The sequence below is a fragment of the Bombus flavifrons genome, chromosome 2, assembly GCF_040668555.2.
Source record: "Bombus flavifrons isolate JBK064 chromosome 2, iyBomFlav1_principal, whole genome shotgun sequence".
Taxonomy (NCBI): Eukaryota; Metazoa; Arthropoda; class Insecta; order Hymenoptera; family Apidae; genus Bombus; species Bombus flavifrons.
Window position 1 is genome coordinate 5,446,140 of NC_138443.1, and position 24,479 is coordinate 5,470,618.

Sequence of the window (24,479 nt, forward strand, 5' to 3'; positions counted from 1 at the left end):
GTTCCCCAGGCGGAAGCGCTATAACGCGTAAACGGCACCGACGCAACTTACCGACAAGTTGGACGATTTTCGGATGTTCAGCACGTGTTTTCATTTCGTTATCCCACCGACTTCTTCCCATATCATTACTGTTTCAATACGCGCGGGAGACGGAAAGTTTTCCGAGTCAGCGAGCCTTCGTATATCGCTGGACTTTTTGTTCCCTCTCGTTCATGGTCTTGTTGGAATGGCAATGGCCCAAGCCACAAAAGAACGCTTGGAGGAGAAACGACCAACCAAAATTTTATATCGGTAGTTCTTAGATTCGCGAGAAAATCGGGGAGAAAAGGAATAAAGAAGAAGCAGTGTATTAAATTTGTCGAATGTTATATCGCGGTACCTATTTTTATCTTCAAGCTGTTTGTTCAAGTTTGATTCGTTATAGCTATCAAATGTACATACATTTTTATGGACATAGCTAAAGTCATATGTAAAATTCAAATAGAGATTCCAATTTAATCTAATAGAAATCGTAACTGAAAGTACTCTACTTTGTACATTTTTGTGTGTTGTACCTTTCAAGCGGCATTGAAATTAATTCCATCTTTATTTTTAAGAAACAAAAATTCGAATTTCGCGCTCCTTAGTAAGAATCGAAATAATATTAAAAGGACTATTATACTTACCAGGTATGTAAATATGAAATCGAAATTTTTGTATAGAAAATACACGTTTATTGTATGAAAATGATTAAAAATATTTTAATCGAAGTATTGCCCATCGCTAGCTATACATTTTTCCCACATGTCTGGCAATTGGTGGATGCCACGCCAAAAAAACTGTCGCTCTTTTGAGGCAAACCAGTCATCGAGCCATTTTCGTACATTTTCGTAAGAAGTGAAGTGCTGATCAGAAAGTGCGTGTCCCATCGATGCAAATAAATAGTAATCGGACGGAGCCAAGTCTGGTGAGTAAGCCGCATGCGAAAGTATTTCCCAACTGAACGCTTCGATCGTTTCCTTGACCGGTTTTGCTGTATGCGATGGTGCATTATCATGAAGCAAAATTACTTTGTGTTGCCTTTTTTGATATTCTGGTCGTTTTTCACGCAAGCTTGATTCAAATCGATCATTTGTTGTCGGTAGCGCTCAGTATTAACGGTTTCGCCAGGTTTTAACAGCTCGGTAGTCTTTTTCGGTGGTCTTCCACGTTCTTCGTTCCTCACGTCAAAATTGCCACTTCTGAATTTTTTAAACCACTCAAAGCACTGTGATTTACCAAGAGCATGCTCACCGTAAGCTTCGACAAGCATTCGATGCGATTCTGCAGCAGTTTTCTTCAAATGGTAACAGAAAATCAATGCTGTCCGCAAATCGTAGTTTCCAGGCACAAAATTTGACATGTTCAACGCTATTACAAACTATGCTGTTGTATGAAACTTGTATTGTTCTGAGTCGAAAATGTTTGTGAGATGTCAACAAAGACTTTTGGCATCAATGACGCAGTTTAGTGATAACTACATTATCAGCTAGGGCCATCTATAGGCAAATTCCGGTTTCATACGTACAGACCTGGTATATATTAAGTTGACGAAGACTATATATTGTTAAATATTTTAAAAGAGAGTACAAATCACGAATACACATTTGTAAAACCAATGTGACTGATAGGAAAGCTGATAATATAGATAATAACGATCCCAACATTACAGGAACGGTGCACAAAATTTTTCCCTCGTCGCATATTAAAACTATAACAAACATACATTTATTATTTATTATCTGGGTTACTTTGGCTAAATAAAAAAAAAGCTATACACACATTAAATAATGAATAATTTAAGAAAGAATAATTAATAATAAAATAAGAACAGGTTGGAAATAATTTACTTTTTCACCTGTACTAGTACATTTCTCGCGTATACATCGTTTTCACACGAGAAATATGCATAAGATCCTCGAGATTCTGTCCTCTCTTTTCTTTTTACACATGTATCAAACGTATGATAATTCCACGCGTCGCTCCGGGATACACAACTGCGTTGATCTCTAGATACGTTAAAAATAGGGCAGTGACGTACTTTATTAATGAAATTGCACCGATAAGAGGACTAATTTCTCTTGCATGCTATTGCGATCAGGCACCTAAGAGGCCTCCATTTCTCTTATCTAAGCCTTCTAAGCTCTTAATTCGCGGACTTTCTTTAAAGTGTTGAATGTTTCAACTTGAAACATCGACCGCGTGTATACGCAGCTGCGTTAAGCCCAGCGCATGCGGTTACATTTGCGTTCTAATAACATCCGTATGCACACTTCCAAATGCAAACAAAATTACTTTCCGTCGGAAATGACGTGTGAACTTCTTTGTATACGCTAACATGTGTATAATTATTTGAACGACTTCAAAAGTAAAACGATTGTTGTTTCGATAAGAAAAGAACTTCAGCTCTAGATTTAAGAATAGCTTTGGAATAACATTGGACGAGATCGTAGAAAACGATAGAATAATTACAGACCTAAGATACGAGCCATTAAATTACAATAATGTAGTTGACCACTGTAGTTGAAATAGTTGATTGATTTAATGAACGTTTATGCTAGCAATAATATAACTACGCACATTTATTTAATGCTTATTCATGGTAAATTTAAGTGTGCAAACGTATTTAGAATGTAAGTGATACCCAAAATCAACGAAAGAGATTTGATTTTGGTTAATGGAAAAAATGCACTGCATGATTTTTTCCATTAATTGGTTAAATTGGCTCTCGAAGTTATCCTACGAATATCACTCGTGCGCATCAGATTTTTAACTAAAGCGTACTGGATACCTTGAGGTCGATGATAAACTGAATTAACCTCTTGATGCCAGGCTCCGTATCCTGCACGCATCAACGCGTTTACGCGGAATAATATGCATTGCCTATTAGCAATATGCGACATATATGATTGTAGTTTATTTAAGTTTAGTTTATTTAGGAGTTTACCTATTCCCCCCACTACAATCAGCGAAAATCCAGTTAATCGAGGCGCTAACTAAAATATCGTGTCGATAAACGAAGTACTGTAGAAGTAGGTACATCCTGTCACCTAAAAATATTGGAAATAGTTCCAAAATTATCAAGCACACGCGAAACATATTTAAACGAACTTCTCAATATACCACGAACTTTATACAATATAAGTACGATACATTTCCCAATTCTATATATTACTCAGTTATAAAAACTAAATAAAATATGGAGGAAAAATAATACACCGGATACGTAATATAATATTTTATTTTAAATATGTACGTAAAAAAGATAATTGTTCCACGCTCCGCGTTATTGCTACAGCAATAGTTCTAGTATTGTTAAAGACACATTTATAACAGTTTGCTGTTGCTGTTAACTGGAAACCGTGTGCTTCGATTTCGCTTTCCTCCGTCGTATCTCTAGACATCAGATTTCTGAGAAATATGTTCCAATTTCCCTATTTTTACGTATCTGCGTATTTTGCGTATCTGGTATACTATAGTAGCTTGTACGTATAACTTCTACTCTCTTACACTGTTAACTTTGTCATGATAATTTCTGTTACAACAATTTAAATTCTCTCCTGCATTTTCCAATAATTGTAACTTTCCTTCCTACGCTTCTTTCTTCCGTACAAATATACCGTTTTGTGTGCAACTTCAAAATTCCAAAGAAAAACATTTGCGATTGTACGGTTTCGTATTTCTTTTTTCATTGTTATAAGAGCTCGACTACATTTGGATCATTAAACGAAGAAGTCGATGTAACTTTGCATGTGGTTTTCGAAGACCGTAACTCTGAAGAGAAAAAGTTTGCACAATACATCTTTCATTCCTATAAATAGTAGGAAACTTTTCTTAAGTATTTTAATAACACTCTGCTTGGAATAAATATAAAGATAAGTTATAGAAGAGTGGTGAGTGCAGCGTTATGTGCATGATAAACTTTCAAAATCGAACGTGGGAAAAACGGGAGCAAAATTAATAATTTAGATCCATATCAGTAACAATAGAAAATTATAGATTAAAATAGAATTTTTGAACGTGAAATTAGAATTTCTATCGAATTTTAACTTGAGAGTAAACACAAAATAAATTTCTTAATGAATCAAAATTCACATTACTTTTTGTATGTATAAACCTTAATCTTCTCTTCCTTATCCCTAAGCTAGGAAATGGCCATACGAATAATCTTAAAATGATTTTTTATTTAAAATTTATCTACTGTAAAATTTATCTAATGCAAAAATCGTTTATACATAACGCTATTTGAATCTTACTCTACAAAATGTATAGCCCCGTGTAAGTATTTCGATCATTTTTCAAATAGGGCGTATGTTATAAGATTTATATTCCTTTTTCTTTTTTGGCACGTGCAATATTTTTTGTTAAATACCTTCATATTTTTTTATTTAATTTAAAAATTACTTAGATACTATTTAAATGCCAAATTATTTAATATCATGATACATTTGTTTCTTCAACTTGAACTTTCTTGAACTTCAATAATCGATATGCTACAACAATATCTTTAATTACAATTGATCTATCAAAAACTGAACGTTTATTCGTAGATACCCAAACTATGCTTCAAATTACTATATATATTTTATTATACAATATTTCTATAAAAGCTTTTAATTAAGTAATTTTCAAAACTTTGTTTCAAAATATCTAGAGTTTTATTTTTTATTGCTGTTGTTTCTTTATCGAGATGTATATGCTTTCATATCAAAGAACAGTTTAATGAGCAACATCTGATCAAACGAGTGGCGTTCGTCAGCAAGAATTTTATTTTTTTGATTTTTTTCTGCGATCATAAATGCGAAGAATTAATCCTTTTGCAGAAAGAAATTGCTATTTGTTGATTTTATCATTACGTCATTGTCCTTTATGATATTAGTCAATGTTGGTACGCTACAAAAGGAATAAACGCTTTTCGTCTAGCATCTTCGTTTTTTCGTACTCCTTGTAATCGGATTAAAGTGTTCTTGGATGAACATTTGATACGTTTGTTATTCATTTATAGAGATTTAACCAACAAACTAAATGAATGGCTAAAACGCTCCTTGTATCATTCACGTACAAGGACGACAATCTTATTAAATTTTTAATCCTATTGTTCCTTAAATACATAAATGAATTTGATCTGATGACGTTACAATTTTAACGTTTGAACCACTTTTTCGAATAAAAACATATATCTTTTTCATCCCCATTAATTGTCACAATTTTATTCCAGTATCACTCTAAAATTTCGTACTAAACTCAGTCACAATTTTCTTGTACAGGACGAAGTAAAAGGAACTTTCAAAAGTTCTTAGAGTTTGCTTCAGACAATATTGAAATCAAAACAGAATAAAAACCTGCGGTTTCTTCGGATTCGTTAATTACTGCAATTTTGTTTCTGAATCTCTCTAACATCTCTAACGAAACTCAATCACAATTTACTTTTGCGATATGAAATTAAAACAACTTTCAAAAGTTCTATAAAATTCATTTCGAACAATTGAAATCAAAAAGATTCTTGTCAACTTTCACTTTGTCTTTCTCAACGGAAATATATTACACACAATACACGATGTAAGACAAATTGCGTTTCGCTGAAACAAGATGTAAAATGCCTAATAACGACAGCATAACACGAAATAGCATCACTTCGCGTTGTACCCAGACAGTTTGAGCGAAAAACAAACTTATACGTATTTATATACATTACATGTATATATGCTTCAAACTGGCAATATACAGTGGCTACAAAAAAGCATTTGTACATCGTTGTATTTATTTGGGCATTTACATACTTATTAATTGGGTCCAAGTATTTCAAATTTCATCCGATTTAGTAATACTTTCATATAACCAGCCATAAATATTGGGACACCTACTGGTTACATTTATTCGAAAAATCTAACAAATTTCATTTCCTACTTAATATTTTACATTACAAAAAATACATATACGTTGCGGACGAAATGACTGGTTAGCAATAAAATAGCTAAAGGATAAAAGCAGTGAATAGCATTCTACACCAAATATCAATAAGTATTCCAATGCCTATAGTCGGCAGCTACAAACACAATACTGCAAATAACATTGATACTGTGAAAGTGAAATGTGAGAAGCTATTTAAAAAACAGAAACTATATCTTGCGATAAGAGTTTGTTTGATGGACATACAAACACCGTTTGTAGCGACTGTGTTTTCCCTTTTTCTCTCGATACTTCCTCAACGTTACCATCGAATCCTTCAAGAATTCTCTATATCGCTTGAATCTCGGTTTGGCTTTCGAGCGATCTCGAGCTTCCAAGTACTTGACGCGTCGCAGCTTGCTGCCAGGGCAAAAACCATTGATGCCATTTTGTCGATCGAACGGTCAGCCGGAAGTACACGGCGCATAATATCGTAAAGTTTCGTTAAGGACTGTCCGGCGTATTCTCCTCCCAAGCCAATATCGTGTTCATGTCCTTAATGCCGCGTGTGCTCCATGGTTCGAGCGGATCAGTAGGCGACGTCGCTGGTGAAACCGCCTTATTCCGCTCGATCGATTCTCTTCTCCTCGGACCAGCCTCCTCTATTTCCTTCGGTGATACCCTGTGCATGCATCGTGCCGAACAGAAACCATTAAACGAACGGTCAATCGTTTCCTGTGCTCACGGACACTAACGCCGCGAACATTGCCTCCGATCGGGATTGGAGGAATGGGTTCTTTCGAACTTGCGATTCGAAAGGTCTTGGTAAGATAGGATTTTCTTATTCTTTTCGTCTTCGTCTCTTTTTTCTTTCCGTTTTCTCTTATTTCTTTTCTTACTTGTTTTCTTTCTACGGGTTAGGAAGTTGAATTTTATATAAAGGACGTTGGAACTGAATGATGGAAGTAGAAGCAAGACCATATGTATACTTCTAGAGGCCCCCAGGAACAACGGCGTTACAAGGTCTAATTAGGTTGCCGAGTTAAGTTTTAAGATGTGGCCACGTAGAGAGCGAGGCCCCACCTTGCTCCTAATGTGCCTTATGGCAAATGCGGCTCTGGGTAGAAGCGTAATAATTTGGAGTTAAGTACGTGGCAGATAACGGTGTTGGAAATTTATCTTCGTCGATAGAACCATGGATAAGCGCGTATATTTAAATATTTCGAAAAATAATTTACATCAAAGCGCGACAAAATTGAAATTCGAGAATGACTACGCATTCCAATAGCATAACAGCCCTGAATGTCGTTCATATCTGGTGAAAGAATGGCTGTTATAAAAATGAATGATTCTTTGGATATTGCGTTGTGTACGTGTAATGCTTTTGTTCGAATTTATTCAATTCTACTTCCAAATCGATATTGCATATTTAACTGATTCGAGAAATAATAGAAACGACGACGTTGACTGTGATCAATACTTCGCCCCTTGTGCATTTGTTCCGATGTTTCTCTGATTTTGAAATGATCGAAATAAGAGCTTGTCATATAAAATGAAATTAAACATTCATACTTTTTGTCGAAAATAATATTCTCCCGCTTTTTATTACTACATCCCTGCATACACCAATATGGAAGAAATCAATTAAACAATATAATCCGATCGGATAAATAAGCAATTCATTATGACAATATTTACGAATTCGCTTCCGTTGTCGCCTTTTTATCGCATAATCTCAATTTGCTCTGGAAACGACTCGCACTCCGCGTTTATCCCGCCTAATAAAGCTATACTTTCAATTTGCCTTTGGTAATCGTCGATATCACCGATCGTTCCGCGTTTAAATCCCTTCTTTCACGAGCAATATCGCGCTCGCGTGATTCCCAATACTGTTTATCGAACGGGTGCATACGTCGTGATCCGATTTCGTTGTCCCGTGGCGTTCGTTTGAAGAAGAATTATTAACGAGTGATTAATAATTTATCGCAGCATCGAGTTCCGTGGAATAATTACAGAGGACGTTGACGTTTCACCGAAAGTAACTGTATCGGTAACAGACGCCTCCTGTATTACATATCGGTGCAGAAAATTTTGAAATTCGCGCACGGTAATTTACATTACTTGTTTCGGATAGCTATTCATCATTTCGTTATCCACGTCCCATTGGTTGCTTTAGGATCTCGGATAAAAATCGTGTGACAAGTTGATGATGGAACGAGTGATGCGACTCATGCGAATCAACGTCAATTCGAATGAAAAGTTGTAAGAAATTTTTGAACTAAGAAACGAAATATGTAAACTATATAACGTGACAAATGCTAAGACAAATGCATCGTGTAACGTGCTAGATAAATTTAATATTTCTGGAATCCAAAACCAGAGCGTATTAAGTCACGTTTTTCAAACTTTAAAGCAAAGCAAATCAAAGTTGCAAGAACTTTGTATCGAGATACGGACTGAATGTTATTTTTACGCTATTATAAAAGCTTAGGATGAGAAAAGTTTTACTATCGGAAAGAGCGAAGACTTTGGCGCAGGAAACATGTAAAATGTTATTTTTGAAAAAAAAAATAGACTTAATATATTCTAGCTCTGGAGTCTAGTTTTTGGACTGTAACGCTCTTTTCGACTTTTTGTTTAGAAAAATATTTTCACGCGTATGGTATAACGCGGAAAAAGTATCTGTCGCGTTTCATAGGATTATTTCTACGAAAGGACTATAATTTATAAACAAATTCATATAAAGGTGTAATTAGTAATAATAGATTATTTCAAAACGTTAGAGTATTAAATTCGTCATCTTTTTTTTAAAGGAAAATATAAACTACGATTTAATCATCTTCGGAGAAAAATTTTACAAAGCAATTTTGTTATTTCAGAAGTTCATTATCCTCAATAATGCTCACTCGTCAAGGGATAGATATAAGATAAAGAAAATTCTTCCAAATTGAGATTAATTATAGCAACAATTATATTTAATTACATTCAAACTGCAATAATATATTTATAGCGCTCGCAAGCTGAATCCATGGATTCTATACTTTCTATAAATTTTCTTCGGTTCAACGACACTTTTGTATTACACTAGTATAGTTAACTTTTAAATTTTCAGAAACAAAATGATTACTGTCTTTCGTGTCTAATTCATTCAGTCTATAAAGGAAAATACGATAGGTTGAAAATAATAATCGTTGAAATTTATTTTCTATCCTGCCACGCCCATAAAATTCCAGCGGTTACCTCGCAGATAATTCGCAAAGAAGAATGTTTCGATGAATAGGTACCTCGCGTGGCAAACTTCTGCTGCAGATGCGTAAGATTTATTCTAACGTTGGAACAAAACGTCTTGTATTATTCTATTCACGAGGTAACAACGAGCACTGTGCAATCTGAGTAACACACAATGATTTCATTGTGACGATTAATCACAGCTCTGAGTCTATAGTTTCGAGTGACTCGTTCGCTGTGCTCTCTTTGTTCTGAAACACGATTACTTGGAAATTGAACAATGAAAAATTGTGCACCTTAAAAGAATGTTCGTTTAAACTCTTAATAAAATTAACGGAAAACCGATTCTTTATGACAAAAGAATAATTCCGTGTTTCGATGAGGAGTAACAACGGAATACATGTTTTCTTGAAAGGAAAGGAAAACTTTACAGACGTCGATCTTTCGCAGATTATGTAGAAATAATTTTTATCGTGTCGTAACATGCTACGAGATACAGATATAATAATAAATAAAGGGAATAATAGCACAATACCGCTTAAAAGTATGTAAACGCTTGCTTACTTTTGATAGAATCAAATAATTTCGTTACAAAATTACACGGAAAAAGATCCAGATCGATTCTATTCCTTATCACTAGAATGCGGATTTCTATGTATTTATGGGAAATTTGATGGTGTATATAACACACAAAAATATATAAAATACACAAAATAAAGTATTTGTTATAATACTCGAGAGATGAAACAAATTCCTATTTAAATTTCATTTCTTTAGTTCTATTCGTAAAAGTATAAAAGTGCATAAAAATTCGCAGTCTGTTAATAAAGAGTAAAATTAATCTGGATCTTTTTCTGTGTAATTCTATAACGAAATTATTCAATTGCGTTCAAAGTAAGCAAGCATCCACATACCTTTGAGCGATACTGCGGTATTATTCCTTTCTCAGTTATATAATCTACGATCTACGCAATTACAACGAACCATGTATAATTTCACCGATGCAAAACAATCGAAACCCATTCTTAATTTCATCCATGAGTACGTGTTTTATACGCGAAAGCGAACCTGTCTATTTTCCGACTTCGTACGGAAAGTGGTGGAAGGAAACATTCGACAAATCTAAATAGGAAATCTATGTTCCAATATTGCGTGTTCCTCGTGTCCTGGTATGTCGACATACGATCGATTGTTGATAGTGTTGCCCAGTGCTTCTAGTGTTTTCAGCCTGATTCTATATACCTTTGTCCGGTATACGTATGCGTGGCTGTACATACATCCGAGCTGTGACTTAACACGAATGCCACGAAACGTTGTAACTCGACCATTATGTTGTAATTACTTTTCGAGGCCGGGCCAGGAAATTGTGTATTTTCTATACTATCGTTCCTCTGGCGGGCGTTCACGCGGCGGCTCGATGAAATTTCATTAAAGTCCAAAGAAGTCAGTTCGGCCGTACCACGGATTTCCATTTAGCAGTTCTTTAAGTGATAATTGTTTTGTTACGTGTGTATGGCTTTGTTAGATGCCCGACGATGCTCGCGTTACGGGAGATTCAAATTGGATACGGGTAATGGGATTGACGATCGAGGAAAATGACGACGGCGTTGAAATATCAAACGTTAATATTGCTTTCTGATAAGTATAGATTTTTCGTAATGAACCACCTTAATTAAGGAAGTAAGGCAAGCTCTGCGAAATTGATGCTCCTAATAGTTTTTTGATACGACTCTCAGGTTTTTATCAATTACGTCGAACAATTAGATTAACCTTTAGCTACAATAATATAATATTACTCTAATATCGATATTTTAATCTATAACTATATATATTTTCATTGATATAGATTTTTTACGGTTAAAAGTACTCAAATGTTGAATTTTTTAAGCTCCTTCGCTAGATTGTAGTAATGAAACGAAAATACAGACTCTTCTAACAGTTAAGTGGTCCGTAGTTAAAGGCTAAAGTAGACTTTTTCTAACAAATAGAAAATAGGACAGGTAAATATAGGGAGAAACTTATAATCGGATAATCCTAACAATACTAATTAAAATCAAATAACAGTACTTTAATCTTACTGATATGTCGTCCCTAGAAAAACATCCCCTTTCGTCCCTCTTCTTATCTATTTAACTTTTTTATACTCTACAGAAATACAGACTTTGATTTGGGGATGTAAATTATTCAAAAATCTTTTCACCTTTTTACGTTGCATAGCTATTAAAGTACGTTAATCCTTAATTCCATAATTAAAGTTTAATTCTATCAATGATTTAAAAGAGAAAAAGAGATTTAGAAGAGTTTCATTATGAATTCGGTACCTATTTTTCGCCGTTTTCGGTCGACGCTTCTGAACCTTGATCTTCACTGAATCGCATGACCCGTTCTGCTTTACTTGCGGCTTAATTGCTTCGATAGAGCTCTCTCGACTTTCGATTTGACGGCTCGCCAAATTCTCAGGGCCGTTGAGCAATGGCTGATATTGAGGATTTCTGTCGGCGGATGTGGACGACGTGGATGACAGGTCGTCGTCGGTGTGCCGCGACCGTCTCCGTGTCGTGATAAATCTATTGTTCGCTGATCTTATTCTACGTAGACGGGCCTCGGTTCCGAGTAGGTTGTCGCCTGCGATAAGACAATCAATTTTCATGAAATTCGCGTGACGCTTAACGCTCTCCAGCAAAACTTACGGCCACACAGCCATTGCTGGTTTTATTCTTTGATATCTTCATTGTAAAATTATCGTTGAAAGATCGCTTTACTTTTTAATACTTTGATTATACGCGTATAAATGCATGTTAAATATTAAACATAAATTTAAAATTTTGATGGTTTGTAATAATTCTCTAGTATTATTCGTTTCGTTGCTCGGAATAAAGCAAAAATAAAATTCGATTTGATGAGATGCTTGCAGATTAAATTAGGTAAGACGCAAATGTACAGAGATGATTCATTCAAATTCGCCTAGTAACAATTACGCTTAAGGCAATCGGTGGTGCGTTTAGTAATAGGCAATTAGTGTGCGACCATGCCATTGATTAATTCTTAGAATATCAAAGAAATATTTTACGGAAAGTAGTTCGTCATTACCACCAAAATCGTTGTCACTCGATTCAACAAAGTACTGCTTCTTTGTAGCGGCAACTTTCTCCTCCATAGGTAGCTTAGTCATCGTGAATTGCTCCAAAATTTGCAGATTTATTTTCGAACTGCTCTCCACTTCGAAATTCGCCGCGGCCCGCTCCGCTATTTTCAGCAGTGTTTCAGGATCGTGCGTATTTTCGGAAGCAATCACAAGCTCCAAAAGCGGATCCTGAAAATCCTCGGCCATGCTCGAATCTAGGATAAATATGTATATTTGTAGTTCTTTTTTAATATTCATCGTTTTGCGAAGTCTATTATATCTATAAATAATATTAATAACATTGATATATTCTTCTTTAGACACTGCTCGAATATTGCGTAAGTTGACGTATCTCTGGATAAAAACGAAAAATCTTTTCGTTTGCGATTATTACAAAAAGAAAATTTCAACAACTCCATTTTTACTGAACTCGATTTTATGCTGTAGCAATTTTTATTTCTTTTGGACATAGTTCCATTTTTGCTGAAGTAAAGTTAAATGCATTGAAAATATGGATAAAATTGTTACATTCTTATACGTATTATACATTACATCGCGTGATTATCGATATTTGTTTATTGTTACTAGACTATTATCTTCCTTGAAACTTTATCAAGTTAATGTATTAAACAACAAACGTAAAATAAGTATCTGATTCCAGACAGTTTAAAAAACGATTAAAAGAAGTTTAATACTAATTAGCTGCTTAACAAGTAACTACAAAATTAATTTTAAACAAATGCAAACGGATTTCCATCATGTAGAAACATTTCTGAAGACCGTAATTTGTTAATTGTTTTGAACAAAACGTTTCAATCCAGCACTGTTTCGTTCAAAGAAATTGCAGTTTCTCAGAAATATAGAAAATTATTTCATTCAAATCCAAACAATTCTAAACAATGTATAAACATTATTACTTCGGGCGACACTCTACCTAAACCAGGCCACACACCGCGGGCAAGATGGCAGCCAGATGTCTTCAGATCCTTACTGCGTACCCTCAATAGTCTCAAGTACTCTTCATAAATCTTAGGAATTTTCTAGTTAAGGTCCTTCAGACCGAACAGATATTCTTTCACTGAATTGTTCCCTAAAGTTTGTTGTCCACCACGGGTTGACACGAAAAGTTGCCTTTCCTCACGTATGAGGCCTCCCACTAGCAACTTTATCTCGAGGGCGGTTAGCAACCTTCCTCACCCACCACCATAGCAAACAACTAATTAACAACGAAGCCTATTTCCCCTCACTCTCTTAGCCAAAATTGTCATCAACAAATCCGATGGTCCCGTGCGCTAGACACACCCATCCTTAGTTTTCCTCCGCCACAGCATCGTCACCGAACTTCACTGATTTTCCATCTTTCAACAGTCAACATTCTTTTGACTGGGTTTACACCGTCAGATCAATCACTTACTTATCTTATACATACGCACCAGCGTAACTATCTTCTTTACAAAGTTGTTGGAATAAACTGTGATTTATAACTTGTTATATCAGTGTCATATTCAATTTAACTACCTCTATTATCCTAATCGAAATAGGGGATCGATCATTTCGTGGCGTCGATTATCTAATCGTAACGGGAATTTACGACTCCCATTGGCGTGCTTCCTCGCGATCGCGTCTCTCCGCGAGTGGTCAAAAGAAACATCGTTCACCAAAATGCGTATGAGCAGAAATAACAACGAAGATACAAATTTCAAATCCACGAAAAGAAACTTTTTAATAAACTTAATTTTTTACATTTTACGACCTATATCCGACAAAAAGAAACCGTACACATATACGTATGAAAGCAACATATCAATTGTTGCTGATCTTTCTGTCGAAAAAGAGAAAAGAGAAAAAGGAATCTTTCTCTTGAAAAAAGAAATTCGTTGTCTATATCGTTATCTTTATTTTTAAATTTACTTGTTTAAAAATTGATGTTGTTAAAAATTGCAATTTCTGCGTCCATGCAGACTTCTGTTTGCCGCAAATAGACCAGTTTTCATTATTTCAATGCGCAAGCTCGTTTTCAAGTTTTATTAACGTCCTGCGCACAGCAAGCTGCATAATAAAAGTTGGCCAAGCTGCGTTAAATCCTGACGAATGTGAATTATTTTCAGGCCAAAAATGGGAAATGCTTGTTGTGCAGCGATGCCTGAAACAGCGGCATTTTGTTTTGTTGCTCATGAGCGGAAACGAGATCAAGGACGCCGGAAACAAGAAAGGCGGAAACGTCGGAGGCCGCTGAAAAATATTTGAAATATTTCTGTTCGAAACGTTGGTCAAATCTACATTTATGGTTTCGTTAATATTTACCTAATTAGCGAACTCGTAAGAAAATAATACGAGTAACAAGATCTGCAATTTGAGAGAATTGTGGATTAAAGTAAACTTGAACAGAAAAGTCTGTATGATTGTAAATATCAAAGTAGCTACGTTGTTATATGCAAAAATAATTCTTTAAATAAATACAAATATTATTTTATCGTATTGCTTCTATCTTTTTTGGGAAAAGGCATAAAATACACACGTATATTAAATTTTTTACATTACACATTATACATACAATACGTGTAATATATAACATATAATGGTTAAAATCTAGTTTAATCTTGTAAAGTTGGCACAGTTTGATTATATCGAGTAAAAAGCAATAAAAATGTACGTAGAGTTGTATAAAAACTTGAAGAAACCGAAGGTGACAATTAATGAATTGATAATGTTCTTTGTTAATGGAAACTTCGAAACAGAAGTGATAATTAAAGGAAGGAGGTATAATATTGTAGTAATTGCTGAAGAATGCTGAAGGATTACAATATTTGATTAACGAAGGAAATTAGGTTACAACTTTGCTAATTTATGATAATCATATGCTTAACGGATGAAAGGCCATAAATTATCCAATGCTTGTTGCACTACTTTTCAGGTTAATCAATAAAGTCTCTCGTTTCATTTACGCTTTAATAACCAAATTATCGTGATTAAGAACGAAACTGCAAGCTTTTGAATTTAAGGTGCTGTTGAATGACAAGTGTTCGGTTTTAAAATACATGGATCATTATGCAGACATAAAAGAGACATCCAGCGAAGAATCCGCAAGATTTAATCGACTTCTGCTTAGCAAACTCGTGACATTTCCTAATAACGCGAAAAGCTGCAATATTTACATTCCTATTTTGGTCTGTTCAGTTATATACGTACGTTCTGAAATTCGAAATTTAATTCAATATCAAATAATTTGTACTTAATAATTACCAATTATTTCACGCCCCGATATTACTTTCTAACGGATAACATCGAAGTTCGAACTTGGTTTTGTTATCGAAATTTATCCGACAAGTAAAAACCTATGTGCAGCTAGTAAAAATTCATGCACATTCATAAGCTTGATTCGATTACCATTACTATAGAGCTTCGAAACGACTCACAAAATTTGGATTATATGTAGAAGATATATCAAATTTTAATAAACAAATTGGAGAACACGTAGAGACAGTCAAAGAAAGAAAAATAATTCGTCCTGCATTCCTTTTTAAACTATAAAGAAATGAAATTGTTTGAAAGAAAAATCAAAATAAACAATTTTATTGTCGCACATTTTCAAAAGAAAAGAAAATATTTTAATTTTCATTGAATTACAGATTAGGATTGGTTCAACAAATTGTCGAGATAGGAATCGCTATATTGTGCCCATTGTGAATAATGTTCTTTTTTTTTATCGAATCGTTTGCAACTTTCAATATCTCTATGCTTTTTTTTTTAAAAAAAAAAAAAACCTTTTTCATTTATAAACGAAATATCTTGCGCGATGTCTGTAAAAATCGGTTCACAAAACATCTCGCCCGTGGATGCTATAGGATTAACGATATTGAATTTTAACTCCATTTTTACACAAAACAATATTCAGTTGTATATATCGTAAAATAAAAAATTGGTAAAATTTTTATTAAAACATTGTATTGTTATATTTAGCGATATTTCCTGTTCGTGAATGTAAAGGGATTGTATTTTAACGGATATTCAAGAGATTAAAACAAGCTTTTACCTCGTAAGAGGTTAACAATGCTATTTAAAATTTCACCGTTTTTCTTAAGTCATAGAATATTCTTATATTATTCTTCTTCTTATTATTCTATGTTAAAATATTAAAAATATAAAAATTAAAATAGAAATATCAGAATATTCGCACATCATTATTATTATTCTATGTTATCACTTTATATTAAAATGTTAAGAACATGAAATACGCAGCGTACAGTATTAACCATTATTTAAAATATATTCGTTGTGCAATCCACTATTCTTCATAGTTTTTCATAAAATTCCTTTTTAATTAATACAATAACTTTACTTACGACTCGCGTTCTTCGAATTCATCTCGCGAACGGCCACAAATTCGCTGGATGTTTTGTCAATATCATTATGACTGCTCGCCAGATTATTCAGATTTTCCGTGGTTAGTTTCCGTTGTTGCTGAACGTTCGTCGACCCTTTCTCCTGATTATTCGTCGCCGATTTCGCTTGATCCTTGCAGGCGGTCTTCGATTTCGACTGCTTCGCGTCGATGTTGGTCGGAATTCCTTCCGTAGCAGTAGACAAGTCGAGATCGTGGGCGAACGCCATCACATCCAGCGCTGCGGTCAATGCGTCTCCAAAACCGGCCGTAACCGCTGAAACTTGAGGCTCGGCAGTGTTTGGACTGCGCAGAAATTGATTATCTCTCCTTCGGTATTATTCAAATAGCATCTGCTACTGGGGAGTTTATAATTTACTAGGTTGTCCGAAAAGTTTCTTTCGTTTTATGAGGAAATAATAGACGCACAACGTTTCTTGTTTTATATTTGTGGCGGCACTCGACAGCAAAATACCACCGCTCGACACTAACTAGAACCAGACAATGGCAGCGCAGTGGTTAGCGCCTTAGGTTACGAAAGTTCGGGACACGGATTCAAATCCCGGCGACCAGAGTCCGATTTTTCTTCCACGATTCTTAAATTAGAAGAAAAACAGCAATATCCCAGCAGCGACATCTACAGCCAACAGCTGCAATTACCACGGACAACACTTACACCTCATATTATTTAGTCGAATTACGTACGATCCATTTTGTTCTGTTGAGATAAACACCGCGACATTTCACAGACTTGCTTCACGTTTGTATGAAGGTGCACTGTTGTAAAAAAACACGTTTACGAAAGAAAGACACTTTTCAGACAACCTAATAATTTAAATATAATTTACAGTTTTCTTTAATAATGTTCCTATTTCGAGACTCGTTTTTTTCTTGCTTTTCTTTTTTCTTCGCATCTCATTTGCATCAGCGATGTTTGATATCAGTGAAGTCAACAACGACGCTGATACATCGAGCGTTATTTCTACGACATCAGTTAGTGATATAAAACTTGTTCTAGCGATTTACTAAAGCACGTAAACAACACATAAAGAGCAACATGTTATATGTGTCTGAACATTCTTCATACGTTAAAAATTTGATCACATTATTTAGTTTGTCGTCTACTACGCAGAAAGTTCATACGGATTTAGTAAATAAACTAATGAATGCTTTTTAAAGCGGTATAACGCAATCGGTTCGTTAACTCTATCGTAAACAAATATGTTCAACAATCTCTCGAACACTATGATAGCCGAGTATCAATGGAATTCACTGTATAAAAGTGAAATTCGAACGGGAACGAATACGATATTTTGGAAATTCATGAACTGCGTTCCAAATTTCGCCGAATATTTCAGTTAGAAATAGCGATGAAAAATTGGAATTGAATAGAATATGCATGAATTCTGTATATGTGAATATTTTACGAAATACGTTAATATTGATTGTAAAAAAGAATTTTAATATCCACCTTATTTTTATGTTATAACTCGTAATATTTACTGTGTAAAATATACGCGTAAAGTTTCGAGCGTTCAAGCTTTAACGTTTAAAGCCTTTCGAACATTAAAATCATCTGAAGTCGTTCCGTCTGATCATTTACAAGTCTCGTCGTTTTACAAGTTCGAGCATCGAATACAAATGCCGACCTAAATAAAATATCTTGATAAGTAAGGTTTGGTGGAAAGCTCTGCTACTCTCAAGCTAATTTTTACTCTTTGACATTTATTAAAATTAACCGCAATGAGGTGCCATTAAAATTGAAGTCCGATGCAGACGTTCTTAATATCAGTTGTCTGATATCGAATGCTATCAAACTCGCGTAAATTTTTATCAGTAATGCCCGAACTATAGAACCAATGAAAAAATATCCCATACTTATACAATATGGGCATATTAATATTTATTAACCAACAAACATATACAATACCGTACCATTATGATTAGACCACGAAATTCTGTGCGAATTTAAACTTTTCTAAAATTTTGCAGAATGAATTTATGTTAAATTTAAAGATGCAAAAATGCAGAGTACAAGTAATAAGGAAATATATATGAAATATCCAAAGTAATAGAACAAACAATTTTCTATCTAGGTTCCACTCCTTTTTTAATTATCTTTATAGAATTATGAAACTGCATAATAAATATCCATAGTCTACTCAATGCTTTCGAAGCAAGTCACGTGTATAAGGTTGTTCAACTAACTCTATTACTTGAAATATTGTTTTTGATAATATTAAAATATGTTCCAGGTACAACTCGAATGGGTTAGAGAGCAACGTAATTTCACATAATTAGTATTTTTCATATGTGAACGCGTACAGGAATATCATCGATGTTTTCTAAATCGGAATCATATATATTTTAATATATTAGCATGTATTACTCTCTTAGCGTATCTCTACAAAAAAGTATTAATCTGTTTATTACCTATTCGTATATACTTTTAGTTTAGTAGATATTTTAACTATAATTTGTCAAATTTGACGTATGAGAGGCAAAGGGAAAAACGCAAAATGGTATTCCAGTGTTTTCCTTATCTTTGCCTTTCATACCTTAAATTTGACAAATTAAAGCTAAAATATCTACTAAACTAATAGTTTTCCGACTACAGGTTATAGAAATACGTTAACACTTTTTTTATCAAGAATATCGCAATGGATCGATTAATTTATTAAATTATATGATTTCACTTAAAGAAACAACGCTAACCATCATATATCATTTACGCGTTCATCCACTGAAAAAACTATTCATGCCAAAACTAATCATGCTCTCCTCGAAACTATTCGACTTGTATCTGAAATATTCCTTGATGTTATCAAAAACAAGCAAAATATTCTAGGTGATAAAGTTAAGTGGATCGCCTTGTATAGCTGATCACCTAGAATCCTCAGGATTTAGTCTCTTAGGCCTTGAACTCCAAATATTATCTCGCATGATACTATACTAGATTCGTTAGCACAAATTGGCAGAAATTCCAGTGCCTTCGGCGTGTGATACCATGACAGGAGTACTCAGAATGATGACACTATCAAGCATTATGGTCGACCAATATCGTGTCCTTGGAGATAATAGTTTGTCGAATCACGTGTCATGCCCCTCATGTTATCAATATCGAATGCACCGCATTTACTGACGTTAATATCGGATTTCGTAACCTTGATGCCTTGCATATTAGCTCTCACAAGTGCAAGGTCAATTGTATCGCGTTCCATTAAGCCGAGACAATTTACATGGTTTCAGATGCCACGTGGGCCCCCGTTAACGAATCAATTAACGATCTCGATGTTACATTTATCACTTCCTTTGTCCTATAATGAACGCAACTTGATATTACCTTGTTCTGACAGGAGTGGAGAAAGATGCTCGGCCCCACATGATTCGTCGCAACGCCTCTCCTGTTATACCACGTTTCTTCAATTCGTTTATCGTCACTTTGCCTACGCGCTGTAAGCAGAAGCATTAAACATAAGGAGTTAAATTAAGAGTAACGAGATTAAAAAATTTCGGTGTAGAAATTCTACGAGAAAAGAGGAAGATAAGGCAAACTGCATTTATACTTCTATTTTAATTTCATTAAAAAATCCTGTAATATCGAAGTTAAATTAAAAACAGTAAGGTGTAAAAGGAATTAGTTTTTAAAAGAAGAGAGAAAGAGAATGCAAATTAAATTAATACGTTCATTCTAATTTCTTGGAAATACTGTAATATCGAGATAAAGAAAAGATCGTGCAAGAAATACAGCTGATAAAAATTTATAACGCTACTCCGGTTATTCTTGTTATTCTAGTCGCTTAAAACAAAGATTTCGGAAAGTTTGAAACGTATCCGAACCCTTTAAATCGATTCCTTACTGTACAAAAATCCATTAAAAATACTTGTTAAAGCACAAAGCTGATGGCTATAAAACGAGGAGAAACATAGGTTTGAATATAGGTTTGAACATGGATCTCAACTCAGCAGGTTTCTTCCTGTTTAAAAAGCACTATGTTATATGTGTAAAAAATCTAACACCCATAATATTTTTAGTACTCGTTATCGTCGTTGATAATCACATATTTGTAGTTGATGCGACGTTAAAACCTATTAAAAAAAAAAAAAAAAAAAAAAAAAAACAGAAAATGAAACAACAGAGGAAAACGCGTCACCTTCCAATTAGCCACCGCGCCTTTGCGTTGCTTCGCCTTGGTTTTCGATTTACTTTTAATAACCAGGACTCCGCGCTGTTCCGAGGCGGGGTTGTTCGGGTCATCTCCAGGTCCCAGTTTAATACTGTATTCTTGCAAATAATTCTGCGCATCTTTCTGCGCGACTGCACGCTCCAGAGAAACCACGATTTTTGCCCACTGCAACCAGTTAAACGCTCTATAATGGACTGCTTCTAAAATTTTCTGACATTTTAGCTCAATTTCTTAATTAATTCTTAAATTAAAAATATGCAGAATATATATTAAAAGTGATAGCCATTCAAAATAAGACCTTTACCAAATTCTTTGTTACACGCGTATCGTACTACGATTATAATATGACTATTTCATCGATATATCAATTTTATCACATATATATATATATAAATTTTTTTAAAATTTACATAACTATATTTAATCATACTTCAACGACATTCAAATGTACGTGTACGACACTTAATTCTATCTGTAGACCTGCAGATCGACGCAATCGTATGATATACAGAATCCAAGAGATAGCAAACAATAGGACACGTTAATCCATGAAATCATCAATTAATTATGTCGTTATACAAATATTTACTTGCTTCACCCATTCCTTCTCGCTCTGCTCGATCACATGCGCGTAAGTGTTGCCCATCATCGCAATCAACATATTCAACAGCAGTATGGGCACCAGGACCATAAATATGGCGAACACCATCTTCGATAAATTAGGGTAGGTTGTATAGCCGAGGTCCGTATACTGAAACGGACAATCGTTTCGCCTCGTTATCAGTATCGCCTCTAATACGCTCGAACGATCCGGAATCGCGGGCAGCGGATCGATAAAAATAATCGTGTCGCAAGCAAAAGTGCACGGCCATGGATTTACCAGCGGGAATCCAGCCGATTCTTCTGCTGCTTCGCGTGTTTAATTCGACGTGTTTCGACGAATCGCTAGACGAACCGTAAAACCGAGCAACGATTTTTAGCGGACATTCTACGCTTTATAAAGCTATTTATGCGGTGCTGGTGCTGGCATGGTGCAAACTTTTATTCGTTTGTCTTTTTAAGGGAAAAAATAAAAAGAAAGAATATACAACATAGGGAAACTGATGAAATAGACCGAAAAATGTAACGTTATTCGCGCAGACAATTCGTAATTGAAATTCAAAATTAATGCGTACCGTAACGTTCTATGAGGTGAAAAACAGGCCGGCTTTGCCGTAAATTTACACTTACCATTAGAGAAATTTTATTCTCGGATTATAAAATAATCGCTGTAACGAAGATCGAAGTGTAACTGTATTTCGTTAAGAGTTTGCATCGCAAGATGTTTAAGTGGCGCAAATTCGATAACCTTTCTCTGTATGAATTGGTCGGAAGCTATGCTGACTAAGTCGGTAAATTAAAATGCATAGAAGAATGACTATTACAAACTTTATCTCTGGAAATATTCCTTCGAATTGGCAATTATTTATGCAATCTTCTTACGACAAATACATTTACGAAAATGAGATTCTTGTTTGAGACATCGAATACTAGTTTTGTACGTGGATAATGTGAAATTGGTATATTTCTAAAAAATGGAATTGATCAGTTTGAGGCTCGTATGACAATATCTCTCTAGACGTTAAAGCTATGAAAATGTTGATGCGGATATAATAACACGTTTTACGATAAACAACAGAAAACAAGTAGACGGTGAGTACGGGCTTTAAATGTTTTCAAATTTCTTGTTTAAAAGCTGAATTTAAATTCGTATTAAATTTCCCTAAAATACGTAAATACCAATTTTCCCTCTACAAAACGTACATTGAATTCGAATCTTCACGGGAAATTTTTTTTCGCTCAGAAAGTTTGCCACTTTTTATCTAGGCATCGGTTTTTCAAATTTGATAATCTGCCGATAGATCGTTTCCCGTAGACCAACGATTCTAAGCAAATGTTTCACAGGGAATAAATTCCCTCCCTTTCGTCGCCCGACAGCATAATCGATTCGTTAATTACGCGAAAGATATACGAGATCTCGGGGAAACGCGGCGTGGCGCGTTATTTTCTAGCAGGTCCGGGGGCCGGTCGTTGAATGTAATTCAATTAGCCACGGATACAGTGAGCGCGCGTTGCGAATTGTCTTGATATTTCATCGGTGAAATTCGATTAATTGAAACGCAGGAAACCACGCCGCGAGGCGAGCCAATTTTTCCCGACGCGCGTGCCGGCTTGCAACTCGCGATCTATCGATTGCCGAACGAGCGAGTGTTTCTCTTTGCCCCTTCTTTTTCCCCTTTTACACGTGCCCGGGAATTGCGCGTAGCGCGAATGTTACATTAAAAATGAGTTTTCCGCGTTGAATATTCTCAACTGTGAAATGACGACTTTTTTTCCTATTCTTGTTTATGGTACAGTGGCTTACGAAAGTATTTGAGCGCTCCTGAAAACTTTTTATGGTCGTGACATAGGTCGTGTCGCTTTTTGACGTTAACTTTAAGCCTGTAATAATAATACTTACATTTATCGTTGATCATTGTGTACTTTATCATCATTTTTAGCATACCCCTACGATCTCTCGATTAACTTTTTTATTGCATTTTCCAAACATTTGCGAGGCTTTAAATTAAAAAATACCTAATCTATTATCAACTTGATATGTCCGCTATCGTTGGCCTTTTTTAAATAAATATATCATGCGCGTTATATAAAACATTTTGAAATCTCATTGGCACTGTAACGAGACACAACTATCGCGATTATATTGGTAAAATATGAAACAGATTTGGATATGTATGTGGCAGTTACAAGATACTCAGTGGAAGCGTAACTTCGCAAACATCACCACAGTAATTGAACAATCAAGTATTCACTATATTGTATCTTTAAACCTACTATTCATGTTGTATAATAATCACTCACTAAATGTAAAATACATTTTCAAATCGGTTCCAGTGGTTTCAGTACTTTCACTGGTTTCAAGATAGTTGCGTTTCGTTGCAGTGCTATCGAAATTTCAACAAGTTTCGTATAATGCAAATAATATACTCGTAGAAAAATTCGGTGATAAGCGTTCGAATACTTTCGTGATCCACTGTGCATCGATTCAAGTCGAAACGATACCGTTCATACTGAGAACCCCTGTTACTTGGAAATTGAATTTTCCTGAAACCGGAAGAATAGTTCTTTCGTAGTATTGTTGTACCGCTCGTATCAAAGAATTATTCTTTCATTTTATTTATCTTTTTCCCAAATTTCCTCATCCTCTTTTTGTCTTCAACGAATAACATAGAAACAAGAATTCTTTGATAATTCATTTTGTTGCAGCAGTTTGGTGGATTGGAATACATTTACAGGATGATTTACAGGAAGAAAGAAAGAAATTAAGTTACTTGTTATCTTAAATAAAAAGTAGTGAAACTTTGAAATCCGAACTGAAGATACTTCATTTTTCATTTTCATTAGCGACGAAATTTCAATTTCTATATAATTTTCTTTCTTATTCTATATAATTCTATATAATTTTCTTTCATATCGTAGAAAATTAGATTTTAGTGATTGGTAAATTTTAAGTAAATCTTAACTGTAGCTTTGTAAAACTTTGTAAGATATTTTTTACTAGATTCTCGTAAATTATTAGTATTTTATTATTATTTTATATAGAAGCATCATT

The 24,479-nt window shown here is 34.6% G+C and overlaps 1 protein-coding gene across 5 annotated transcripts in view; it reads right to left on the reverse strand.

Moving 5' to 3' along the window:
• Positions 1-6,344: 6,344 nt before the first annotated feature.
• Positions 6,345-24,479, reverse strand: part of iav (transient receptor potential cation channel subfamily V iav) — a 54,853-nt gene continuing 36,718 nt past the window's right edge. For 4 of the 5 annotated variants that reach the window (XM_069129447.1, XM_069129441.1, XM_069129463.1 and 1 more), the window contains 7 exons: positions 21,417-21,578; positions 20,795-20,992; positions 19,984-20,093; positions 16,603-16,946; positions 12,226-12,474; positions 11,457-11,760; positions 6,345-6,589 (listed from right to left, as the gene is read on the reverse strand). In XM_069129447.1, coding sequence (XP_068985548.1) covers positions 6,412-6,589; positions 11,457-11,760; positions 12,226-12,474; positions 16,603-16,946; positions 19,984-20,093; positions 20,795-20,992; positions 21,417-21,578 — 1,545 coding nt within the window. In that variant the 3' untranslated portion in view covers positions 6,345-6,411. The remainder of the gene's footprint in view (positions 6,590-11,456; positions 11,761-12,225; positions 12,475-16,602; positions 16,947-19,983; positions 20,094-20,794; positions 20,993-21,416; positions 21,579-24,479) is intronic. The other variant, XM_069129454.1, reaches the window with a different exon arrangement.